The sequence below is a fragment of the Cebus imitator genome, unplaced genomic scaffold (assembly GCF_001604975.1).
Source record: "Cebus imitator isolate Cc_AM_T3 unplaced genomic scaffold, Cebus_imitator-1.0 Scaffold286, whole genome shotgun sequence".
Lineage (NCBI taxonomy): Eukaryota > Metazoa > Chordata > Mammalia > Primates > Cebidae > Cebus > Cebus imitator.
Window position 1 is genome coordinate 1,247,909 of NW_016107601.1, and position 19,910 is coordinate 1,267,818.

Sequence of the window (19,910 nt, forward strand, 5' to 3'; positions counted from 1 at the left end):
TTTTTAGACAGCTTTGCTCTTGTTGTCCAGGCTGGAGTACAATGGCATGATCTTGGCTCACTGCAACCTCCACCTCTCAGGTTCAAGCGATTCTTCTGCCTCAGCCTCCCGAGTAGCTGGGTTTACAGGCATGCACCACCATGCCTGGCTAATTTTGTATTTTTAGTAGAAACTGGGTTTCACTGTGTTGGTCAGGCTGGTCTCGAACTTTTGACATCAGGTGATCTGCCCACCTCAGCCTCTCAAAGTGCTGGGATTACAGATGTGAGCCACCACCAAGCCTGGCCTAAAAAGATTACTTTCAAAGGACCTAAAATCATATTGACAGATTACTTCTCTGTGACAAATGCCAAAATACAATGAAATTATCTCTAATTCCTCAGTTTGTCATTTGGTACAAAAGGGAAGTCATAGAACAGTCTTCTGTGCCAGACACAGTGCCTTACACCTGTGATCCCAGCACTTTGGGAGGCTGAGGCGGGTAGATCACCTGAGGTCAGAAGTTTGAGACCAGCCTGGCCAATATGGTGAAACCTTGTCTCTACTAAAAATACAAAAAATTAGCTGGACATGGTGGCAGACGCCTGTAATCACAGCTACTCGGGAGGCTGAGTTAGGAGAATCACCTGAACCCAGAGGTGGAGGTTGCCGTGAGCTGAGATTATGCCATTGTACTCCAGCCTGGGCAGCAAGAGCGAAACTCCAACTCAAAAAAATAAAAAGAACAACTTTTTATATGGATTTATACATAAATCTCCAGAAATACAGTACTGAATTACCTTTGCTAATTGGCTCTTGAAACGGCACTAATGACTCTTAGCATTTGTGGTTCTCCTTTAAGGTATATAGTGTGATTGTATTTCTCCCCTTTGAAGTGAAACATGACCACTTGACTGGCTTTGGCCAGTGGCATGTGAGTGGAAATGTTAGTGTCACTTTTGGTCAGAAGCCATTAGGTCTGGGTCTAATTTCCCACATTCCATTCCCCTATCCATGGTAACTGTGACGATATCTCAGGTGATAGAGATTCTGTCACCTTGAATAAGGATGGTGTAAGAAGCTTCCTGTTATCCTTTTGTAGACATGTAATGTGAATAAGAAATAAACCTTCATTTTAAGACACTGAGCTTTTAAAATTGTTATTGCATGATAACTTGATTTATCCTAACACATAAGGATTACAGAATAATAACTCTCAAACAACCGTGGTTACCTTTTTTACAACATAAGAAGCCACTATGGGCCGGGCGTGGTGGCTCATACCTGTAATCCCAGCACTTTGAGAGGCAAAGGCAGGCAGATCACATGAAGCCCAGAAGTTCAAGAGCAGCCTGGTCAACATAGGGGAACCCTGTCTCTACTAAAAATACAAAAATTAGCTGGGCGTGGTGGCACATGCCTGTAATCCCAGCTACTCAGGAGGCCAAGGCAGGAGAATCACTTCAACCTGGGAGGTGGAGGTTGCAGTGAGCCAAGATCGCACCATTGCATTCCAGCCTTGGTGACTGAGGCCTGGGTGACTGACTGAGACTCCATCTCAAAAAAAAAAAAACAAAAAGAAGACAGTATGTAAGAAACACAGTGGTCTAGTAAGAAGACAGACATTTAATAAACTCAACACTTACTCGTATTTAAGGTACTTAAGAGAAGAATGCTGTTAAGACTTTCAGTTGTATGCATAATGTTGAAATGTTTCAGTTTAAAATCAAGAGCATTGTTTTGAAAGTTTTGACTAGTGCTTTGGATATAAAATAGAAATGAAAGTTAAGTATTGAAAATGGAATATGTTTTTTGCCACTGATGTGGTTCTATATCTAGAATAGTCAAATAAAAAATTAATAGTCTATTAAAAGTGGCTGAATGTAAGCATATAAAATATAGCAATTAGTAGTTAGAAAATGAGATTTTTAACATGAGAAAAAATGTAGGTCTAGTTTTAAGCATGGCATGCATACATATTTTGAAACCTAAAAGACCTTGAGGAAAGAGTATTCCCTGGTTAAAGAAGATAAGAATTGTTCTATCGTTCCCAAAATAATATATAGGTTTGGTGTCATTTAATTCAAAATCAGTAGCATATTGGTGGGAATGAGGTTTTTTTTTGAGATGGAATTTCGCTCTTTTTGCTCAGGCTGGAGTGCAGTGGCATGATATTGGCTCACTGCAATCTCTGCCTCCTGGATTCAAGGGATTCTTCTGCCCTAGCCTCCCGAGTGGCTGGGATTACAGGCATGCACCACCACACCCAGCTAATTTTTATATTTTTAGTAAAGGCAGGGTTTCTCCATGTAGGTCAGGCTGATCTTGAACACCCAACCACAGGTGATCCACCCGCCTTGGCCTCCAAAGTGCTGGGATTACAGACGTGAGCCATCGCGCCCAGCTGGGAATGAGTTTTTAATTTATTGAGCTGTAATTGCATACAATAAAATATACAGTTTGAATTTTGACAGTGCATGTACTGGTGTAACGCACACCTTAATATAGAGACCATTTCCTTCACCTTAGAAGTCATTTTGGCCAGGCGCAGTGTCTCATGCCTGTAATCCCAGCACTTTGGGAGGCCCAGGTGGTTCCGGATCACAAGGTCAGGAATTTAAGACCAGCCTGGCCAACATGGTGAAACCCTGTCACTACTAAAAATACAAAAATTAGCTGGATGTGGTGGCGTGCGCCTGTTATCCCAGCTACTTAGGAGGCTGAGGCAGGAGAATTGCTTGAACCTGGGAGGCAGAGATTGCAGTGAGCCGATTTCATGCCACTGCACCCCAGCCTGGGCAAAAGAGTGAGACCACATCTCGTAACAAAAAAAAAAAGTCATTTTATGTCACTTGCCAGTCACTCCCATCCAGTAATAGCCACTGAACTGATTTCTGTTCTCAGATTATTTTGCCTTTTCTTCAGCCTCATATGAATGAAATCATGCAGTATGAACTTTTTTGTTACTGACATTTTGGGCTTGAAATAATTTCAGAAAAATTTCAAAAAGTTTTGAAATGTATTTATGTTATTGCATGTATCAGTAGTTTGTTTACTGAAGAATATTCCATTGCACACATTTTTCTGTTGATGGGTTGTTTCTAATGGGTAAATATACACTCACTCCATCCCTCAGTGTCCTTGGGGGACTGGTTCCAGGACCTCCCTTAAATACCAAAATTTGCTGATGCTGTAGTCTCTGATATAAAATGACATCATATTTGCCTATCACCTGTGCACATCCTCCTATATTCTTTAAATCTCTGGATTACTTACATAGTGTAAATGCTCTGTAAATAGTTGTTACCCTTTGGTCAGGGAATAATAGCAAGAAAAAATGTCTGTACATGTTCAGTGCAGGGGCATTTTTTCCCCAAATGTTTTCAATCTGCAGTTGGTTGAATCTGTGGATGCAGAATACACAGATACAGAAGGCCAACTCAGTTTAAGAATGGAATTGCCAGATTATAAGATAGGTGCCAAAGTGAACCACTTTAAACTGGCGCATGATTTTTGACAACTACTCTCGGTTTCTTCTTGAAAAATAAAGAGAGAGAATTTGTATTTTCTTCAGAATATGGTAAAATGTTTTAGTTAATATTCTTTAGACATCACTCATATATGGATTGAGAGCTATACATGTGTGAAATACATAAATACAAATATTGGGTGCATTTACTTTTTTGGATGGGGAACTTGATTAAAAATGTTAAAGATCACACTCTAGATGGAGGAAGGAATAGTGCATATATATGTATTATAGTAGTGTTAAGTTTTCTTTGATACTATTTCTTTGTTAAGTTTTCTTCACATAGACTATCTGTTGTTAACTATACAAAAATCAGTGTGTGGTAAAGAAGGAAACTAGTGGAAGTTCATATGTTTCTCTGTTTCTAGAACATTAAAGGATATGTTAAGTCTTGTGTGTTTGCTAATTGGCTGGCTTCTTTCTTTTGAAAGGTTGATTATACCCAGGCATGGCTGTCTTGTACCACCTAGCCCTTGAAAAAATTTTGTCTTGCAGCTTTCTTCCAGAGCAACATGTAAAAATACTACTCCATTTAGATTTTCCTCAAATGAAAATCCTTTATGTATTCTATTTTTTTTCTGAATGGCCTTGCCCTATTTCTTGTTACTCATGCACTTAATCTGCTGGACTAGTTGTAGTTTCATGGTATGCTAATTGAGTTATTTTGGAAACTTTATTCCTTATGAATGCTCTTTTGAGTAGTTAAATATAAAAAAAGGGAACAGCTCTTAGCACAAACCACAGATTCTTGAATAAGTCATTTAGATCATTCTTACGTATGTGGAAAAATTACATCACCACTCAGTGCTGCGTTTTCTATTTATACTATACTACCTTAAAAAAATCCATCTTGTCTTTTTAAAAATAATATAAAGCAGACAGCAAATGTAACTCATGGTAAGGTATTTCAGAAAATGCTATGAAATGAAGCATCTTCACTAACTAATGGTTTATCTTTAGATTTCTAGATAGACTTAAAAGATCTGGGCATATCTTCCTACCTTTTCATTTATGCCGTTCTCTTAATATACTCATCTATGTTAATAAAAATATTACAAGTTAATGATGACATTTGATGATTTTTTTAGCTGGGTTTGAAGAACACAGTGATTTTTGGTGGTTTTTGTTCTGTGCATGTTTGTGTTTTTATTTTGTCAAATAGGAAAGTTAGATTCTTTTTTCTCTCCTTGAAAACATGTGCATGGAAACACCATTGTATCACTTTAATTGTTGGATGCTATTAAAGGGACTAAATTTTGTCTAAAAATACTATGTTCGTGTCTATGATGAATTTAGTGAAAAGAGCTTGTCATGAAACAGGCATAATTATCTAATTTAAATTTTAGGAAAACATACAAAATAGGTGTATACACACAAATGAAAAACACAGACCAAATATGAAACTATAGTGGTCGTCACTGGGTATTGGGAATGCAGGTAATTTTTTTCTAACATACCTTTTTTTTAGTGAGCAAGTATTCTCTTCTAAAAAGGAAGAAAAATTGATCTCTTTAGTGTGATCTCTTTGGGACATGGGCTTGTTGGTGAATAATATTCACTGCACAATGGTAAGGTTTCAGTGTACAATGACAATTTATACTTTTAAGTATCTTCTTAAAATCTGTATAATTAGAATTGCTTTCTAAGTTTAGTGATGTTTATTATGAGGAGGAGGAAACAGAAGTCCATGTAATTCTGTCCATCTAACACTTTTCTCCTTATTTCAGGCCACCTGCTCAATGAGATACATTAAAATTGTCTTCTAACTTACCGCCCTGCTTCTGTCTTCCTTGGCTGTTCTCATTGCATACAGGAATGGCAGATGGGAACTCTGCCTCTAATCTCAATTCCTTTGTAATGTGGACACATGGTACTCCAAGTGATAATCTGCTTTTCCTCTGGTGATTCAGCTGCTTAAAGAAAAAACATTTTTCTTTTGGGTGTGGTGGCTCACTCCTGTAATCCCAGCACTTGGGGAGGTCAAGGTGAATGGATCGCTTGAGCCTAGGGGTTCAAGACTAGCCTGGGCAACATAGCAAAACCCCATCACTACAAAAAATACAAAAATTAGCCAGGTGGCGGTGGTGTACATCTGTAGCTGCTTTCTTGAGCCTAGGAGGCAGAGGCTGTAGTGAGCTGAAATTGTGCCACTGTACTCAAGCCTGGGTGACAGAGCGAGACCCTGTCTCAAAAAAAAAAAAAAAAAAATTTGTCAGAGCCTTCAGGAATGAATCATTCTGTTGAGCATTTGTTTACTTTAGAAAGGGTCTCACTCACCCATGCTAGAGTGCAGTGGTGCAGTCACGGCTCCTTGCAACCTCAACATCCTGGGCTCAGGTGGTCCTCCCACCTCAGCCTCCCTACAGGCACATGACACTACACCCAGCTAATTTGTTTTTGCATTTTTTGTAGAGACAGGGTTTCACTGTGTTGCCCAGGCTGGTCTCGAACTCTTGGGCTCAAGTGATCTTCCTCAACCTCCCAAAGTGCTAGGATTACAGTTGTGAACCCCACCATGCCTGGACTTTTCTTAAATCTGTCACTACGATTAGATTATATGATCACTATACTCTAATTGTTTATGAGCGTTTAAGTTAATTTTCATGTAGAAAATTAAAAAGTGAGCATGGTCTAGGTGGAATTCCTTCTGTTTTCTCTGTTCTTTGCTGTCCTCCTGATCAAATACTTGCAACAGAGCATTTAGAAACTTTTGAAGTCTTCTATGGAGATTAATGTTTTAAACTGATGCCTCTCCCTTATCATCCCCACCAAAAATGGAGGACCTCAGAATATTTGCTATCTTTCTAATTTTCATAGCAGTAAGTAGCAAATATTGAGCACTTAGTACTACTTTTGAAGCACTTTACATGCACTATACATGGGCATTATAATAACTTATTTAAACTTTATAATCTTTAAAATATGAGGTTAAGGAGAATTTTAAAGCCGAGGTAATAAAGACATAGAAATGAAGTAATATTCCAAGGCTAAGCAGCAAATGGCAGAGTTTATACTCTTGACTATTATATTAATTGACTTAATACTGTAACTTCTAATTGCTGCAGTAACTGGTTTCTGCAGTTTCTTTCTTTCTGCTTGCTATGTATACACAGATGAAATGGTCTGGTTCCTATGTTCAGCTTCATCACACTGAACTAAAAAAGCTCATGTTTTACAATTGTAGTGCAGAACAGACTATGATGTGCATTTCTGTTCTGTGTGATCTCAGACTAGTTAATCTTATTTGTAAAGTGGCAATAAAAGCGGGACCTACCTCAGGCTGTGAAGATTAAATGAGAACATTTACAGAAGGGCACAACGAATAGCATGTGTAAGTATTCAGTGTTAACCTTTGTCTACTCTGAAGGTATTGCCAGACATTGAACTTTCTCACCAAAACAGTAATTAATAAGGTTTACTTGTTTCTGCTTTTTCTGACATGATATATTTAGATGCTGCCTCTTTGCCTAAAGAGAAGAGTTTGCCTACCAGGCTTTCTTTTCAGTGATTCTAGGCTTGAAGTTTATAAATTATTTGACCAAATATATTTTTCATCAAATTGTTACTTTGGGACAGAAGCTTAGGCTTATTTTCTGTGAAGCATTTCCCATGAAAACATAGTGACTTTTTAATATTAAATTATGTGCATTAATACCATTCTGAAAAATGTTTTTTCCCATGCCTGTTGCAAATTTTGTGCATTTGGTTCTTAATCATTATTACTACCTTTGCGTCACATATGAACAGCTGTACTTTGCTACTTTTGACTAATTCTTTTTCTTCCAAGAATTAGAATATCATAGCATAATGTTTCAAGAGGATTATTATTGGACTGGCACAGTAGTTAAAGGAATTCTTTAGGACAAATGTCTGAAATGTGATATTTAAGCTGAGGCCTAGATGTCCATGTTGAGATTTCCTGGGAATAAAATGGCTTAGTTGGGCATTGGACAGTGTAGTTAAGTAAACCTTATCTTGACAAAATGATTCAGATGTGTACATATATTCTTAGGTGACCGGGTTATCGATGTGGGATCTGAATGGAGAACTTTCAGCAATGACAAAGCAACAAAAGATCCATCTCGAGTTGGAGATTCTCAGAATCCTCTTCTGAGTGATGGTGATTTGTCTACCATGATTGGCAAGGTAATAAGTCCATTTGGCAGGCATTACCAATTGCAGGGTGACCTGAGAGTTTGGAGACTTTGCATAAGTATCAGTCGCTGCACCAATGGAAAATCTGGACGTATCTAATAAGATTTGCTAGTAATATCATTGTGAATGATGGCTAACTTGTGTATTTCTTCCATTTTAAAGTGGGGAAGATCATTAAATCAAAATTAGCCTTTGTATCAGGCTCTTTTTTTCATAAATCGCATTCTGTATACACAAAACATGAGTATAGTGTGATCTTCATGAATTAATATTGATATATTCTTCGATTATCAAGAATGTCTTCTCTTTTCCCTCTGTACCACCTAAGATAAATGGAAGGTCACTGTAGCCTCTTTTCTAATATTAGCGAGTTTATGACTTATCTAAACTTTTACATTTCTTATCTGTAAAATGAGTATGAGTACTTACAGAGATTTTTGAGGGTTTCATGAGAATGTATGTAAAGTAATTCTATAATATGTACTGTGCGCTCAGTAAGTGGTAGCTGCTATTATTATGTAAGGCAGTAGCATAATTTCCTTGGCAGCCTGACTCTCTTGCTCTGTTATCCGAGTTGGAAGTAATAGTGACAGTATTACTAAGAACTAATCAAAGATGTATATTCTATTTTATGACTTCATATGTATATTGCATAGTCTCCTTTTTTTTTCTTTTTCAAACAAGTTTTGTTTAAAACTTGTCTGGCCAGGCACAGTGGTTCATTCCTGTAATCCCAGCACATTGGGAGGCTGAGGCTGGTAGATCACGAGGTCAGGAGTTCAAGACCAGCCTGGCCAAGGTGGTGAAACCCTGTCTTTACTAAAAATACAAAAATTAGCTGGGTGTGGTCATGGGTGCCAGTAATCCCGGCTATTCAGGAGGGTGAGGCAGAGAATTGTTTGAACCCCAGAGGTGGAGGTTGCAATCAGCTGAGATCACACCACTGCACTCTAGCCTGGGTGCCAGAGCGAAACTCCGTCTAAAAAAAAGAAAAAGAAACCTTTTCTGGGCAACAGGCTGGAGTAAGTACAATGGCATAATCACAGCTCACTGCAGGCACAAACAACTGGGCTCCAGTGATCCTTCCGCCCTGGCCTCCCAAGTAGCTTAGCACTACACACCCATACCACCACACTTGGTTAGTTTTGATTTTTTAAATTTTTTTAGCCAAGCCCAGTGGCTCATGATTGTAATCCCAGAGCTTTGGGAGGCCAAGGCTGGCGGATCACTTGAGGCCAGGAGTTCAAGACCAGCCTGGCCAACATGGTGAAACCCCATCTCTACTAAAAATACAAAAAAAATAGCCAGGCTTGGTAGTGGGCGCCTGTAATTCCAGCTACTCTGGTGGCTAAGACAGGAGAATCTCTTGAACCCAGGAGGCAGAGGTTGCAGTGAACCAAAATAACACCACTCTACTCTAGCCTGGGTGACAAAGCAAGACTCTGTCTCAAAAAAAAAAATTTTTTTTTGTAAAGACAGAATCTCTCTCTGTCGTCCAGATTGGTCCTGGTTTTAAGCAATCCTCCCGCCTCAGGCTCCCAAAGCACTGGGATTACAGGCATGAATTACCATGCCGAACCCTGCATATTTTGTTTTTGAGACAGGGTCTAACACTGTCGCCCAGGTGGGAGTGCGGTAGCATGATCTCAGCTCACTGCAACCTCTACCTCAGCCTCCCGAGTAGCTGGGATCATAGGTGTGGGCCATGACATCTGGCTAAGTTTTTGTTGTTTTTTTGAGAGACAGAGTTTTGCCATGTAGCCCAGGCTGGTCCCAAATTCTTGGGCTCAAGTGATCTGCCCACCGCGGCCTCCCAAGGTACTGGGATTACAGGCGTGAGCCATCGTGCCTGGCCAAGATAAAAATATTTTTAAGCTGCTACATTTTTCATATAATAAATTTCCATGTGTACTTGGGAATATTTCTGGATTTCTGTCTTGTCTTGTCCTGGTCCAGTTAGCCGAATGCCATGCCACACTGTTCTAATACTTATTAACTCTAGTTTTCCCTCATTGCTCTTCTTTTTCAGCATTTTCTTCACTAGTCTTTTCCATTTAAAAGTTAAGTTTGTTTCATTTTTTAAAACAAAATGTTGTTCACCAGCATTATTTGTATCTTTGGAGTTTATCTTGATTTTCCTTAGCTCTATTAATACAATGTTTTATGTTATTAGGTTCTCTAATAATATATTTCTGAAATAGTTTCCATTTGGTTGATAGATACTACCTTTCAATGCATTGTTGGATTCTGTTTTCTGTGGGGTTTTTTGTTTGTTTTTTGAGATGGAGTCTTGCTCTGTCACCCAGACTGGAGTGCAGTGGCGTGATCTCAGTTCACTGCAGCGTCCACCCCAGGTTCAAGTGATTCTCCTGCCTCAGTTTCCTGAGTAGCTGGGATTACAGGAGCCTGCCCCCATGTCCAGCTAATTTTTGTATTTTTAGTAGAGATGAGATTTTGCCGTGTAGATCAGGCTGGTCTCAAACTCCTGACCACAGGTGATCCACTCATCTCAGCCTCCCAAAATGTTGGGATTACAGGCGTGAGCCACCATACCCAGCCCATTTGTTTTGTTCTTTTGAGACAGGGTTTCTTTCTGTCACCCAGTCTAGAGTGCAGTGTTTCTTTCTGTCACCCTGTCTAGAGTGCAGTGGTACAGCTAACTGCAGCCTCCAACTCCCAGGCTTAAGTGACCCTCCTGCCTCAGCCTCCCGAGTAGCTGAGACCACAGGCATGCACCATCACACTCGGCCTGTTTTTTAATATTTAATATTTTCACTGGGCTTTTGGTCAGATTAATTTGCAAATTGACATAGGGAAAATTGACTTCTTCATGAGAAATCTTGTGTCCAAAAACTCATGTCATAATGCCTTTTCATTTCCTTACGTATCTTATGTAGCCTTCAGGAGATGTTTGAAAGTTTTCTTCATGAACATCTCACGTGTTTCTCAAGTTTATTCCTAGATTTTTTGTTGTTGTTGTTGTAATTGAAATACTCGCTTTCATTGTCTTTTAACTGGTTGATTATACATATGAAGGGTATTGATTTCTACTTATCTTGACCTTGCTGCTTTAATGAATTATTTATAGCATCAGCTGTTTTTTAGTGATTTTCTTGCATATTCCAGATATATAAAGATAGTATCTGCAGATAGTTTATCACCTCCTTTCCAGTTTGGTACTTCTGATTTTTCTCTTGCTTAATAATATTGGCTAGTTTTTCCAATAGTGTTACAAAATGGTAGGAGTAGGAGGTGCCTTTGTCTTGTGATTTTGGTGATGATGCTGGTAATGTTTCTCCATTAATTATATTACTGGCTTTGGGCAGAGGAGAGGAGTTTTCTAATGTAAAGAATTACTCATTTGTAGTGTACTATGAGTTATCAAAGATGAACTTGAATTTTGTTCACTTACCTTTTTAGCACCTTGGAAACAATCATGATTTTTCTCCTTAGATCTATTAATACAATGTTTTACATTATTTGATTTTCTAATAATAGCTTGTGGAACAGTCTCCACTTGATGATGATATACTACCTTTTAATATGCTATTTGATTCTATTTTCTAATATTTAATATTTTTATCATATAAGTGAAATTGGACTTTTTTCCATTGTTTTGCCAAGTTTTCATTATATTTTTATTTATATGCTTTAAGCGTCTCATATTCTGTGTTCTTTAGCAGTTGTTTAGAATTACATGTTCCTTAAGTATTTGATAGAAACCCTCTTTCAAACACCTTAACCTGATACATTTTTCACTTGAGGGATGGGCAGGATGCACAGTGCAGGTTTCTAATCTGTATAAAATCAGATCGTGTAAGTTTTATTTTCATAGAAATTGTCCATTATTCATGCTCTGCAAAATTTTTTTTCATAGTCCTAAAACTGTTTTATAGGGTACAGGAGCTGCAAGTTTTGATGAATTTGGGAATTCTAAGTACCAGAATCGGAGAACAATGAGCAGTTCTGATCGGGCAATGATGAATGCATTCAAAGAAATCACTACCATGGCAGACAGAATCAATCTACCTCGAAATATAGTTGTAAGTTCTTGTCTACCTCCTTTAAGCCATTCTGGCATTGACTTAGCATAATTTAACGAACACATGAAATTTTGGTATTGCAACTAATTAAATAGCATAGAGTTAAACTTAGTTTCTCTGCTTTGAAGGATCGAACAAATAATTTATTCAAGCAAGTGTATGAACAGAAGAGCCTGAAGGGAAGAGCTAACGATGCTATAGCTTCCGCTTGTCTCTATATTGCCTGTAGACAAGAAGGGGTTCCTAGGACATTTAAAGGTAAGTTTTTAGCTTTTTTTCTTTTTTTTGAGATGGAGTGTTGCTCTGTCACCCAGGCTGGAGTACAGTGGCGCAATCTTGGCTCACTGCAACCTCCGCCCCACAGGTTCAAGCAATTCTCCTGCCTCAGCCTCCTGAGTAGCTGGGATTACAGGCACGTGCCATCAAGCCCAGCTAATTTTTGTAGAGATGGGGTTTTGCTATGTTGGCCATACTGGTCTCGAACTCCTGACACCAGGTGATCTGCCCACCTTGGCCTTCCAAAGTGCTGTAATTAACAGGCGTGATAGTGTATACCTTTACTTTTAGCTACTTGGGAGGCTGAGGCAGAAGAATTGCTTGAACCCGGGAGGCGGAGGTTGCAGTGAGCTGAGATCAGGCCACTGCACTGCAGCCTGGGTGACAGAGCAACAGTCCGTCTCAGGGAAAAAAAAAAAGAAAATGGCAGTGAAGTTTTTTCTTTTGAGATATATTGTTTGCACTTTTACACTTCAGTTGGAGGCTTAGAAAGAACTGGTATTTTTTATCCAGTTTGCAGTTACATGTGAACACGTGACCAGTTGTTCACAGTGTTGCACACTGACTTTCACTACCAAAGCTCAGTTTAGCTGAAGACTATACTTACCCTTCATTCATCCAGTCAGTATTTTTTATGTTTTCTTATGTAAAAGTGAAGAGGTGATGGCCTTGATCATCTTTTTTATTGTTATAAGTACAACAGGGCTTTTGTTAAATTTCTTCAGAAAGTGTATGATGGTTGCATCTGGGAATAACACCGTCAGATATTTTTTCTCATCGAGCCATAGCTCATAATCGCAGGGATTTCATGTACACATGACATTGTGTTGCCTAAGAGACACTCTTCAGCTTCTTTCATCTTGATAACACACCGCTTACAACAGATTAATATGTAAATATCAAAGAATTTTTCTTTAAAGAAATCTACTTGCATGGATTAATCTTTAGAGAAGTTAATATTTTGAAAGATTAAGACCTAAATTTAAAGAGTGAGGAACATTAGGCTGGGTGCAGTGACTCACACCTGTAATCCCTGTACTTTGGGAGGCTGAGGCAGGTAGGTCACCTGAGGTCAGGAGTTCAAAGCAAGTCTGGCCAAAATGGTGAAACCTCATCTCTACTAAAAATAGAAAAATCAGCCAGGTATGGTGGTGCACGCCTGTAGTCCCAGCTACTCAGGAGGCTGAGGCAGAAGAATCACTTGAGCCCGGGAGGTGGAGGTTGCAGTGAGCTGCGATCATGCCACTGCGCTCCAGCCTGGGTGACAGACTGTCTCAAAAACAAAGTGTGATGAGCATTAAAGTTAACTGAGAAATTTGCAGTTACCTCTGTGGGAAGTATCACTGAGAGGATTAGGGTTTCATCTTTAAGGCATGATTGAATGTTTTACAATTAGAACGTATATTATGTTTATAATAAGAAATGGTAGATTTTAAAATGAACTATATGGCTTAAATAATTGACATATTTAAACTTTTTTTCTTTTAGAAATATGTGCTGTATCACGAATTTCTAAGAAAGAAATTGGTCGGTGTTTTAAACTTATTTTGAAAGCGCTAGAAACCAGTGTGGATTTGATTACAACTGGGGACTTTATGTCCAGGTTCTGTTCCAACCTTTGTCTTCCTAAACAAGTGCAGATGGCAGCTACACATATAGCCCGTAAAGCTGTGGAATTGGACTTGGTTCCCGGGAGGAGCCCCATCTCTGTGGCAGCAGCAGCTATTTACATGGCCTCACAGGCATCAGCTGAAAAGAGGACCCAAAAAGGTAGGGTTTGTCCTCAGGAAGTGTGGCAGTAAACTGTGAATTTTGCAACATGTGATTGTTTTTCCATTATAAGTGTGAAGCAGGTAAATATCAATAATCCACGTCTTGCCGGGCGGGGTAGCTCATCCGGGTGGGTCACCTGAGGTCAGGAGTTCGAGACAAGCCTGACCAACATGGTGAAACCTCATCTCTACTAAACTTACAAAATGAGCCTGTAGGCCCTGCTACTCAGGAGGCTGAGGTAGGGGAATTGCTTGAACTTGGGAGGCAGAGGTTTCAGTGAGCCGAGATGGTGCCATTGCACTCCAGCCTGGGTGACAGCAAGACTCTGTATCAAAACAAACAAACAAACAGACAAAAACAACCCACATTTAAGACATCATTCCTCAGCCTCAAAACGTTAAGAAAATATGTTTTGCTTTTAAGTAGCTCATAAAATGTTCAGAGAGAGAAACCTGTTACACAAACTAAAGTTTTTTTGTTTTTTTTTTATCTTTTATTTTTACAAGTTCTTTTTTGTCCCCTAAATGTATTATTCCTGATCATTTTGAATACTCATTTCCTCCCCGAACTTACCTTTTTAAATCTTAGGGGTCAGGGAGGCATGCTTTGTTTCTCACTGCTTGGCATGGGATCCTACAGATAGACACACTGTCAAATATGTGTTGGCCATCAACCTTTAACATTCTGTGAAGCCTGGTTTTTTTTTTCTTTTTCCCATCTTGTACAGTATTTTACAAATTTTAATACAAATTCTGAAATAAGTAGACGTAAATAGTTCAGCCTTCTAAAACCATGTTTGAATTTAGTGTTATAGGAAAACTTTCACCAGAAGTAGTAAGTGGATTTCTTTTCGTTTTTTCTTTTTGAACAGTCTCGCTCTGTTGCCCAGGCTGGAGTGCAGTAGTACAATCTCAGCTGACTGCAACCTTCGCCTCTTGGGTTTAAGTACTATTCTTGTGCCTCAGTTTTCTGGTTCTCGTCCCTCAGCTTCCTGAGTAACTGGGACTGCAGGCACATGTCACCACGCTCAGCTAATTTTTGGATTTTTAGTAGAGATGGGGTTTCACCATGTTGGCCAGGCTGGTTTCCAATGCCTGGCCTCGTGATTTGCCTGCCCACCTCCGCCTCCCAATGTGCTAGGATTATAGACACAAGCCACCAGGCCTGGCCCAGTGACTCCCTTTTAAATTTAGAAGTGACTACTCCTTTCTAAATCTTTGAGGATTATAGAAATTATTCATGAGCAAATGCATATAAAGAAATTCACAAGCTAGGTGCAGTGACCAGTCTGGCCAACATGGCAAAATCTTGTCTCTCCTAAAAATACAAAAATCAACCAAGCATAGTGGTGCACACCTGTAGGAGGCTGAGACATGAGAATCTCTTGAACCTGGGAGGCAGAGGTTGCAGTGAGTCTAGATCCCACCGCTATACTTCGGCCTGGGAGACGGAGAGACTCGTCTCAAAACAAACAAAAAAGTGAGTTAGTGGATTGCTGGCCTCAATAACTTTGTAATACCCTATTCACAGCAGCCTTCAGCTTAGGCTGTATGTTGATAAGAGTCATAAATGATACAGAGGAATAATTAGAGAAAGGAAGCCAATCATTAGTTATTTAAATGAGCCATTATCCATTCCCTTTGGCCTTCACTCATGTTTTAAGGAAATTTTGAATCTAGTAAAATTGAGAAGTTGGAGCTAGGCAGCTTGTTCTTGAGGCACATTCTTAGTTGTAAAGTTTATTCTAATGAGCAACACAAAAACATTAATCTTGGTGCTTTCTGCTTTTTAGCTTTATATGAAATGTCTTCAAATTTAAGGTCCTTTTCTTCCCTGCACAGCAGGCAATTGACAGTCAAATTGTTGGCATTTATTGGAATTTAGATCTAGAATAATGCAGTGAGATAAAGAAATTTAAAATTAGCTAATTGCACAGTGATGGGAAGCATTCACAGTGAAAATCACTAGAATCTCACTGATTTGAATCAACTGAAAAGGTGGTAAAATGAGTTTGTATTAAAATACGTTTAGGTTGGGCACGGTGGCTCACGCCTGTAATCCCAGCACTTTGGGAGGCCAAGGCGGGTGGATCACCTGAGGTCAGGGGTTTGAGACCAGCCTGGACAACTTGGTGAAACTTCATCTCTACTAAAAATATAAAAATTTGCTGGGTGTAGTGGCAGGTGCCTATAATCCCAGCTACTCAGGAGGCTGAGGCAGGAGAATTTCTTGAACCTCAGAGGCAGAGGTTGTAGTGAGCCAAGATCTTGCCATCACACTCCAGCCTGGGTGACAGAGTGAGACTCCATCTCTAAATAAATAAATGATGTTTAAAAATCCATTTTAATAAAATATTCATAATACGTAACCAAATATTGTAGTGGCAGTCCTTTGTTATTTCTTTTAACGACTTTGAAAGGAAAAAAGGGATAGTGACTTTAAAGGGTAAATGTGGGTCTGTTAAGATTCTGTAACAGACTAGAAATGTTCATATGAGCTCGAAATACTTGCTTAAGTATGTGCTTGTATCAGTGAAAAAATATAAAAATTTACGTATGCTTTAATAAATAGCTGTTGATCTCTGATGTATTACATAGAAAAAAGATTGTAGAACAGTATTTATAGTGTCACATTTTGTTTTTAATAAGGACCTCTTAACAGAAGTTAGCTGGGGGAGATTTTACATGGGAGCTTTCAAACACATAAATGTAAAGTGAATTTCTTTACAAGAATGTATTTGTGGAGTACTTCTGTAATCCTCAAAGATTTATAAAGAAAAAGGAGCAGTTCTAAATATGATATCCAGTATAGTATAACACTCCTACAGCTAAGATCTGAAGACTATTCACGTTTTATATTAGTTAAACCCTTTAAAACATTGACAGCCCTGTAAAGTAGTAACTACTAGTACCATTTTTATTGTCACTAACTTTAGCTCCCACTTTCTACCTTTTAGTATGTATTTCATTATTAGTTTTTAGAAATTAGCACTTCTGGGTTTGTCTTTAAGTTTGGCACTTTATACTATCATATCTCACAAATTACAATGCAGGTAGTAAACAGGAGGTAGGATGGAAGTGACAGTTAATGTTTTGCTTTTTGTCTTTTAGAAATTGGAGATATTGCTGGTGTTGCTGACGTTACAATCAGACAGTCCTACAGACTCATCTATCCTCGAGCCCCAGATCTGTTTCCTACAGACTTCAAATTTGACACCCCAGTGGACAAACTACCACAGCTATAAATTGAGGCAGCTAAGTCAAATTCATGAATACAGAACTTTGCCTATTGTACATAGCCTATACAAAATGCTGCGTCAAGCCTTTCGTGAGGAAGAACAAGACGTGGTACGCATTCCAGGGCTGACTACTATTGCTTGGCATTCTGTATGTATATAGTAGTGAAACATATTTAATGATTTAAATTTCTTATCAGATTTCTTTTGTAGCAATCTAGGAAACTGTATTTTGGAAGATATTCGAAATTATGTAATTCTTGAATAAAACATTTTGCAGACTAAAGTTTTTGTTATAATTACATGTTACGTGTAACTTATACATAATTACAAATAATGCAAATCATTGCAGCTAATAAAGCTGATAGGTTCTCAATTTGCATTATTTTTCTTATATATACAGTTTTTTTGATCCATGGAAAGAGCAAAAGCTTTTGAGAACCGTTGTTAATATCAACATCATATTTAGTTTCCAGTTTGAAAGGATGTGTATGTGATTTATTAATATGTATGTTATTAAACAAAAAGTGATGAGCTTGGACCTTGAAAGGTACCAGATTGAGAAAGATTAAAATGTTCTAAATATGTGATTTTCTCAGCTTATTGAGCAGAGAAGATGATGCTGGTAAGTTAGTAGTAGCAGCAGATCAACAGATTTTAATTTCTGGATGTTAAAATCTAATGCTGTAGAATCTGCATATCTCTGGTTCTATTTTATTCTTTGTTATGCTTACTGGTATGCTCAGAGGCTAAAGAGCATTTCATTTATTATTTATTTACTTAGTTTTTGAGACATAGTCTCACTCTTTTGCCCAGGCTGGAGTGCAGTGGTGTGATCTCAGCTCACTTCAACCTCTGCCTCCCAGGTTCAAGGGATAAGGGATTCTCCTGCCTTAGCCTCACGAGTACCTGGGATTACAGACAGGCTCCCACTACCACACCCAGCTAATTTTTTTTCTGTTTTTAGTAGAGATGGTTTCGCCATGTTGGCCAGGCTGGTTTAGAACTCCTGACCTCAAGTCCGTCGTCCTCAGTCTCCCACAGTGCTTAGATTACAGGCGTGAGCCACCACACCTAGCTTAAAGACCATTTTAAATAAGATTTAAATGGGCCTGGGATTTTCCAGGAGCTGTTTTTAACCAGCACGCTTTACGTGATTGTGATGTGTTAGAAGTTTTGTGTATCACTCTTTGAGGAACAATGATGTAGGGTCATTTGACCTCTACTCATTGTAAGAGAAGACCAACATTTTGCTCTTTGATCAGGTAGTTTTTACAAGGGACTTGTATCCATCTAGACATCGCCACTATTCACTGCTCTGGAAACAGATGTCATGGTTCTGAAACATCTGAAAGGAGGTTAGCACCAGATTAGAAAGACAGTCTCCTGTTGTGGCCTAGTGAGCAAGGTCAGACTCTGGCTCATAGAGGGACTTTCCTTTAGAAGAGCAGACCTCCACTGCCATTCTGCTGACCATGGAACGGGAATGGGTATTGGTACCATGAAGACAAGTGGTATTTCTCCCATGAAAAAAACATAAGGCACTCACCCAGTATTGCTCAAAGCTGGGGGAGAACACCAGAAAAGATACTATCATCCAGTCATGTAGAACCTGTCCCACCCAGCGTGAGACCTAGGAAGAAGGAAGTTTCAGTCTGTATCTCCCTCTGGGCGCCATCTTTGAGCCCTAGCACCACACATTTCCACGTATGGACTAAGAGGAACAGTGGTGCCCTCTAGTGCTCCCAGATTCTAGTGACTAGCCAGAGGTCCCCGTTCAGTGATGACAGTGACCACTCTGCAGTTATCAAAGGTTATTTTTGCACTTATCAAAGGTCAGTACCTACACATTATAGACAATTAGGAAAATACATAATGAAGATACCTGTAAGTTGCCCAGAAATAACCATGATTTTGGTGGGTTTGTTATGTTTTTGAGACTGGGTCTCACTCTGTCGCCCAGGCAGGAGTGCAGTGGCGCAATCTCCGCCCACTGCAACTTCTGCATCCCAGGTTCAAGCGATTCTAGTGCCTCAGCCTCCCAGGTAGCTGAGATTATAGGCGCGTGCCACTGTGTCCACTAATTTTTGTATCTTTAATAGAAACAGGGTTTCAGCATGTTGGCCAGGCTGGTCTTGAACTCCATCCGTGTGCATCGGCCTCCCAAAGTGCTGGGATCACAGGTGTGAGCCACCATGCCTGGCCGGAAGCCACTTTCATTGATAATCTCTGCTATTATTCTGTGAGTTCAAGGATTTGATTATACATTTCATGGAATCTGAGCTTCAGTGCTCTGGTCCAATCTCCCCATTTTGTACATCAGAGCAGTGTAGAGAAATGAAATCTGCACAAGTTCTCTTAGTAGCAGCAGAGACGGGATGGACTGAGGTCTCAGTCACTCAGTCCAGTGTTCTTTCCATGGAACCATACCATTGAAGGTCACCTCACAGGAAGTTGCCTGAGGACCAACTTTAGTTGTACCCTTCAAATAGAATTTCATTCAGTTACTAAAGCAAATACTTAAAGGGAAAACTTTTTGAGAGTTTTTGAATTATTTTTAAATCAGCTAAGGTGACAGTTAATAGCCAGAAATTGTTTAGCCTTTCCTCCAAACTCAAATGCTGCTTAAACTAGATGCCTTTTGATAGTAAGCGTTTGTGTTCAAAGCAACAAATATACTTTATCAATGGTTGTGTTTGGTTCCTGAGCTAATTTTGTTTCACAGGTGCAAGATTTACTTTAATTATCAAGATGAACAGCTGTGGGAGTCAGCCTATTACCCATATGGTCCTAATCCAGCCAAGAGGCCTCTGTGCCTCATGCCAATATTTCCAATTGTCAGTGGCCCTGACTTTTCCTGTTGTTGGAGTTTTGATCTCATCTGCCAATTGTGGAGCTACTGTAAGATCTTCTGATCCCC

At 39.2% G+C, this 19,910-nt stretch overlaps 1 protein-coding gene across 2 annotated transcripts in view; it reads left to right on the forward strand.

The window, feature by feature from the left end:
* GTF2B (general transcription factor IIB) overlaps positions 1-17,363 on the forward strand; it is a 33,840-nt gene extending 16,477 nt beyond the window's left edge. Inside the window, exons 3-7 of one of the 2 annotated variants that reach the window (XM_017501953.2) lie at positions 7,521-7,654; positions 11,560-11,706; positions 11,835-11,964; positions 13,471-13,752; positions 16,866-17,363. In XM_017501953.2, coding sequence (XP_017357442.1) covers positions 7,521-7,654; positions 11,560-11,706; positions 11,835-11,964; positions 13,471-13,752; positions 16,866-16,999 — 827 coding nt within the window. In that variant the 3' untranslated portion in view covers positions 17,000-17,363. The remainder of the gene's footprint in view (positions 1-7,520; positions 7,655-11,559; positions 11,707-11,834; positions 11,965-13,470; positions 13,753-16,865) is intronic. The other variant, XM_037729025.1, reaches the window with a different exon arrangement.
* Positions 17,364-19,910: the final 2,547 nt, after the last annotated feature.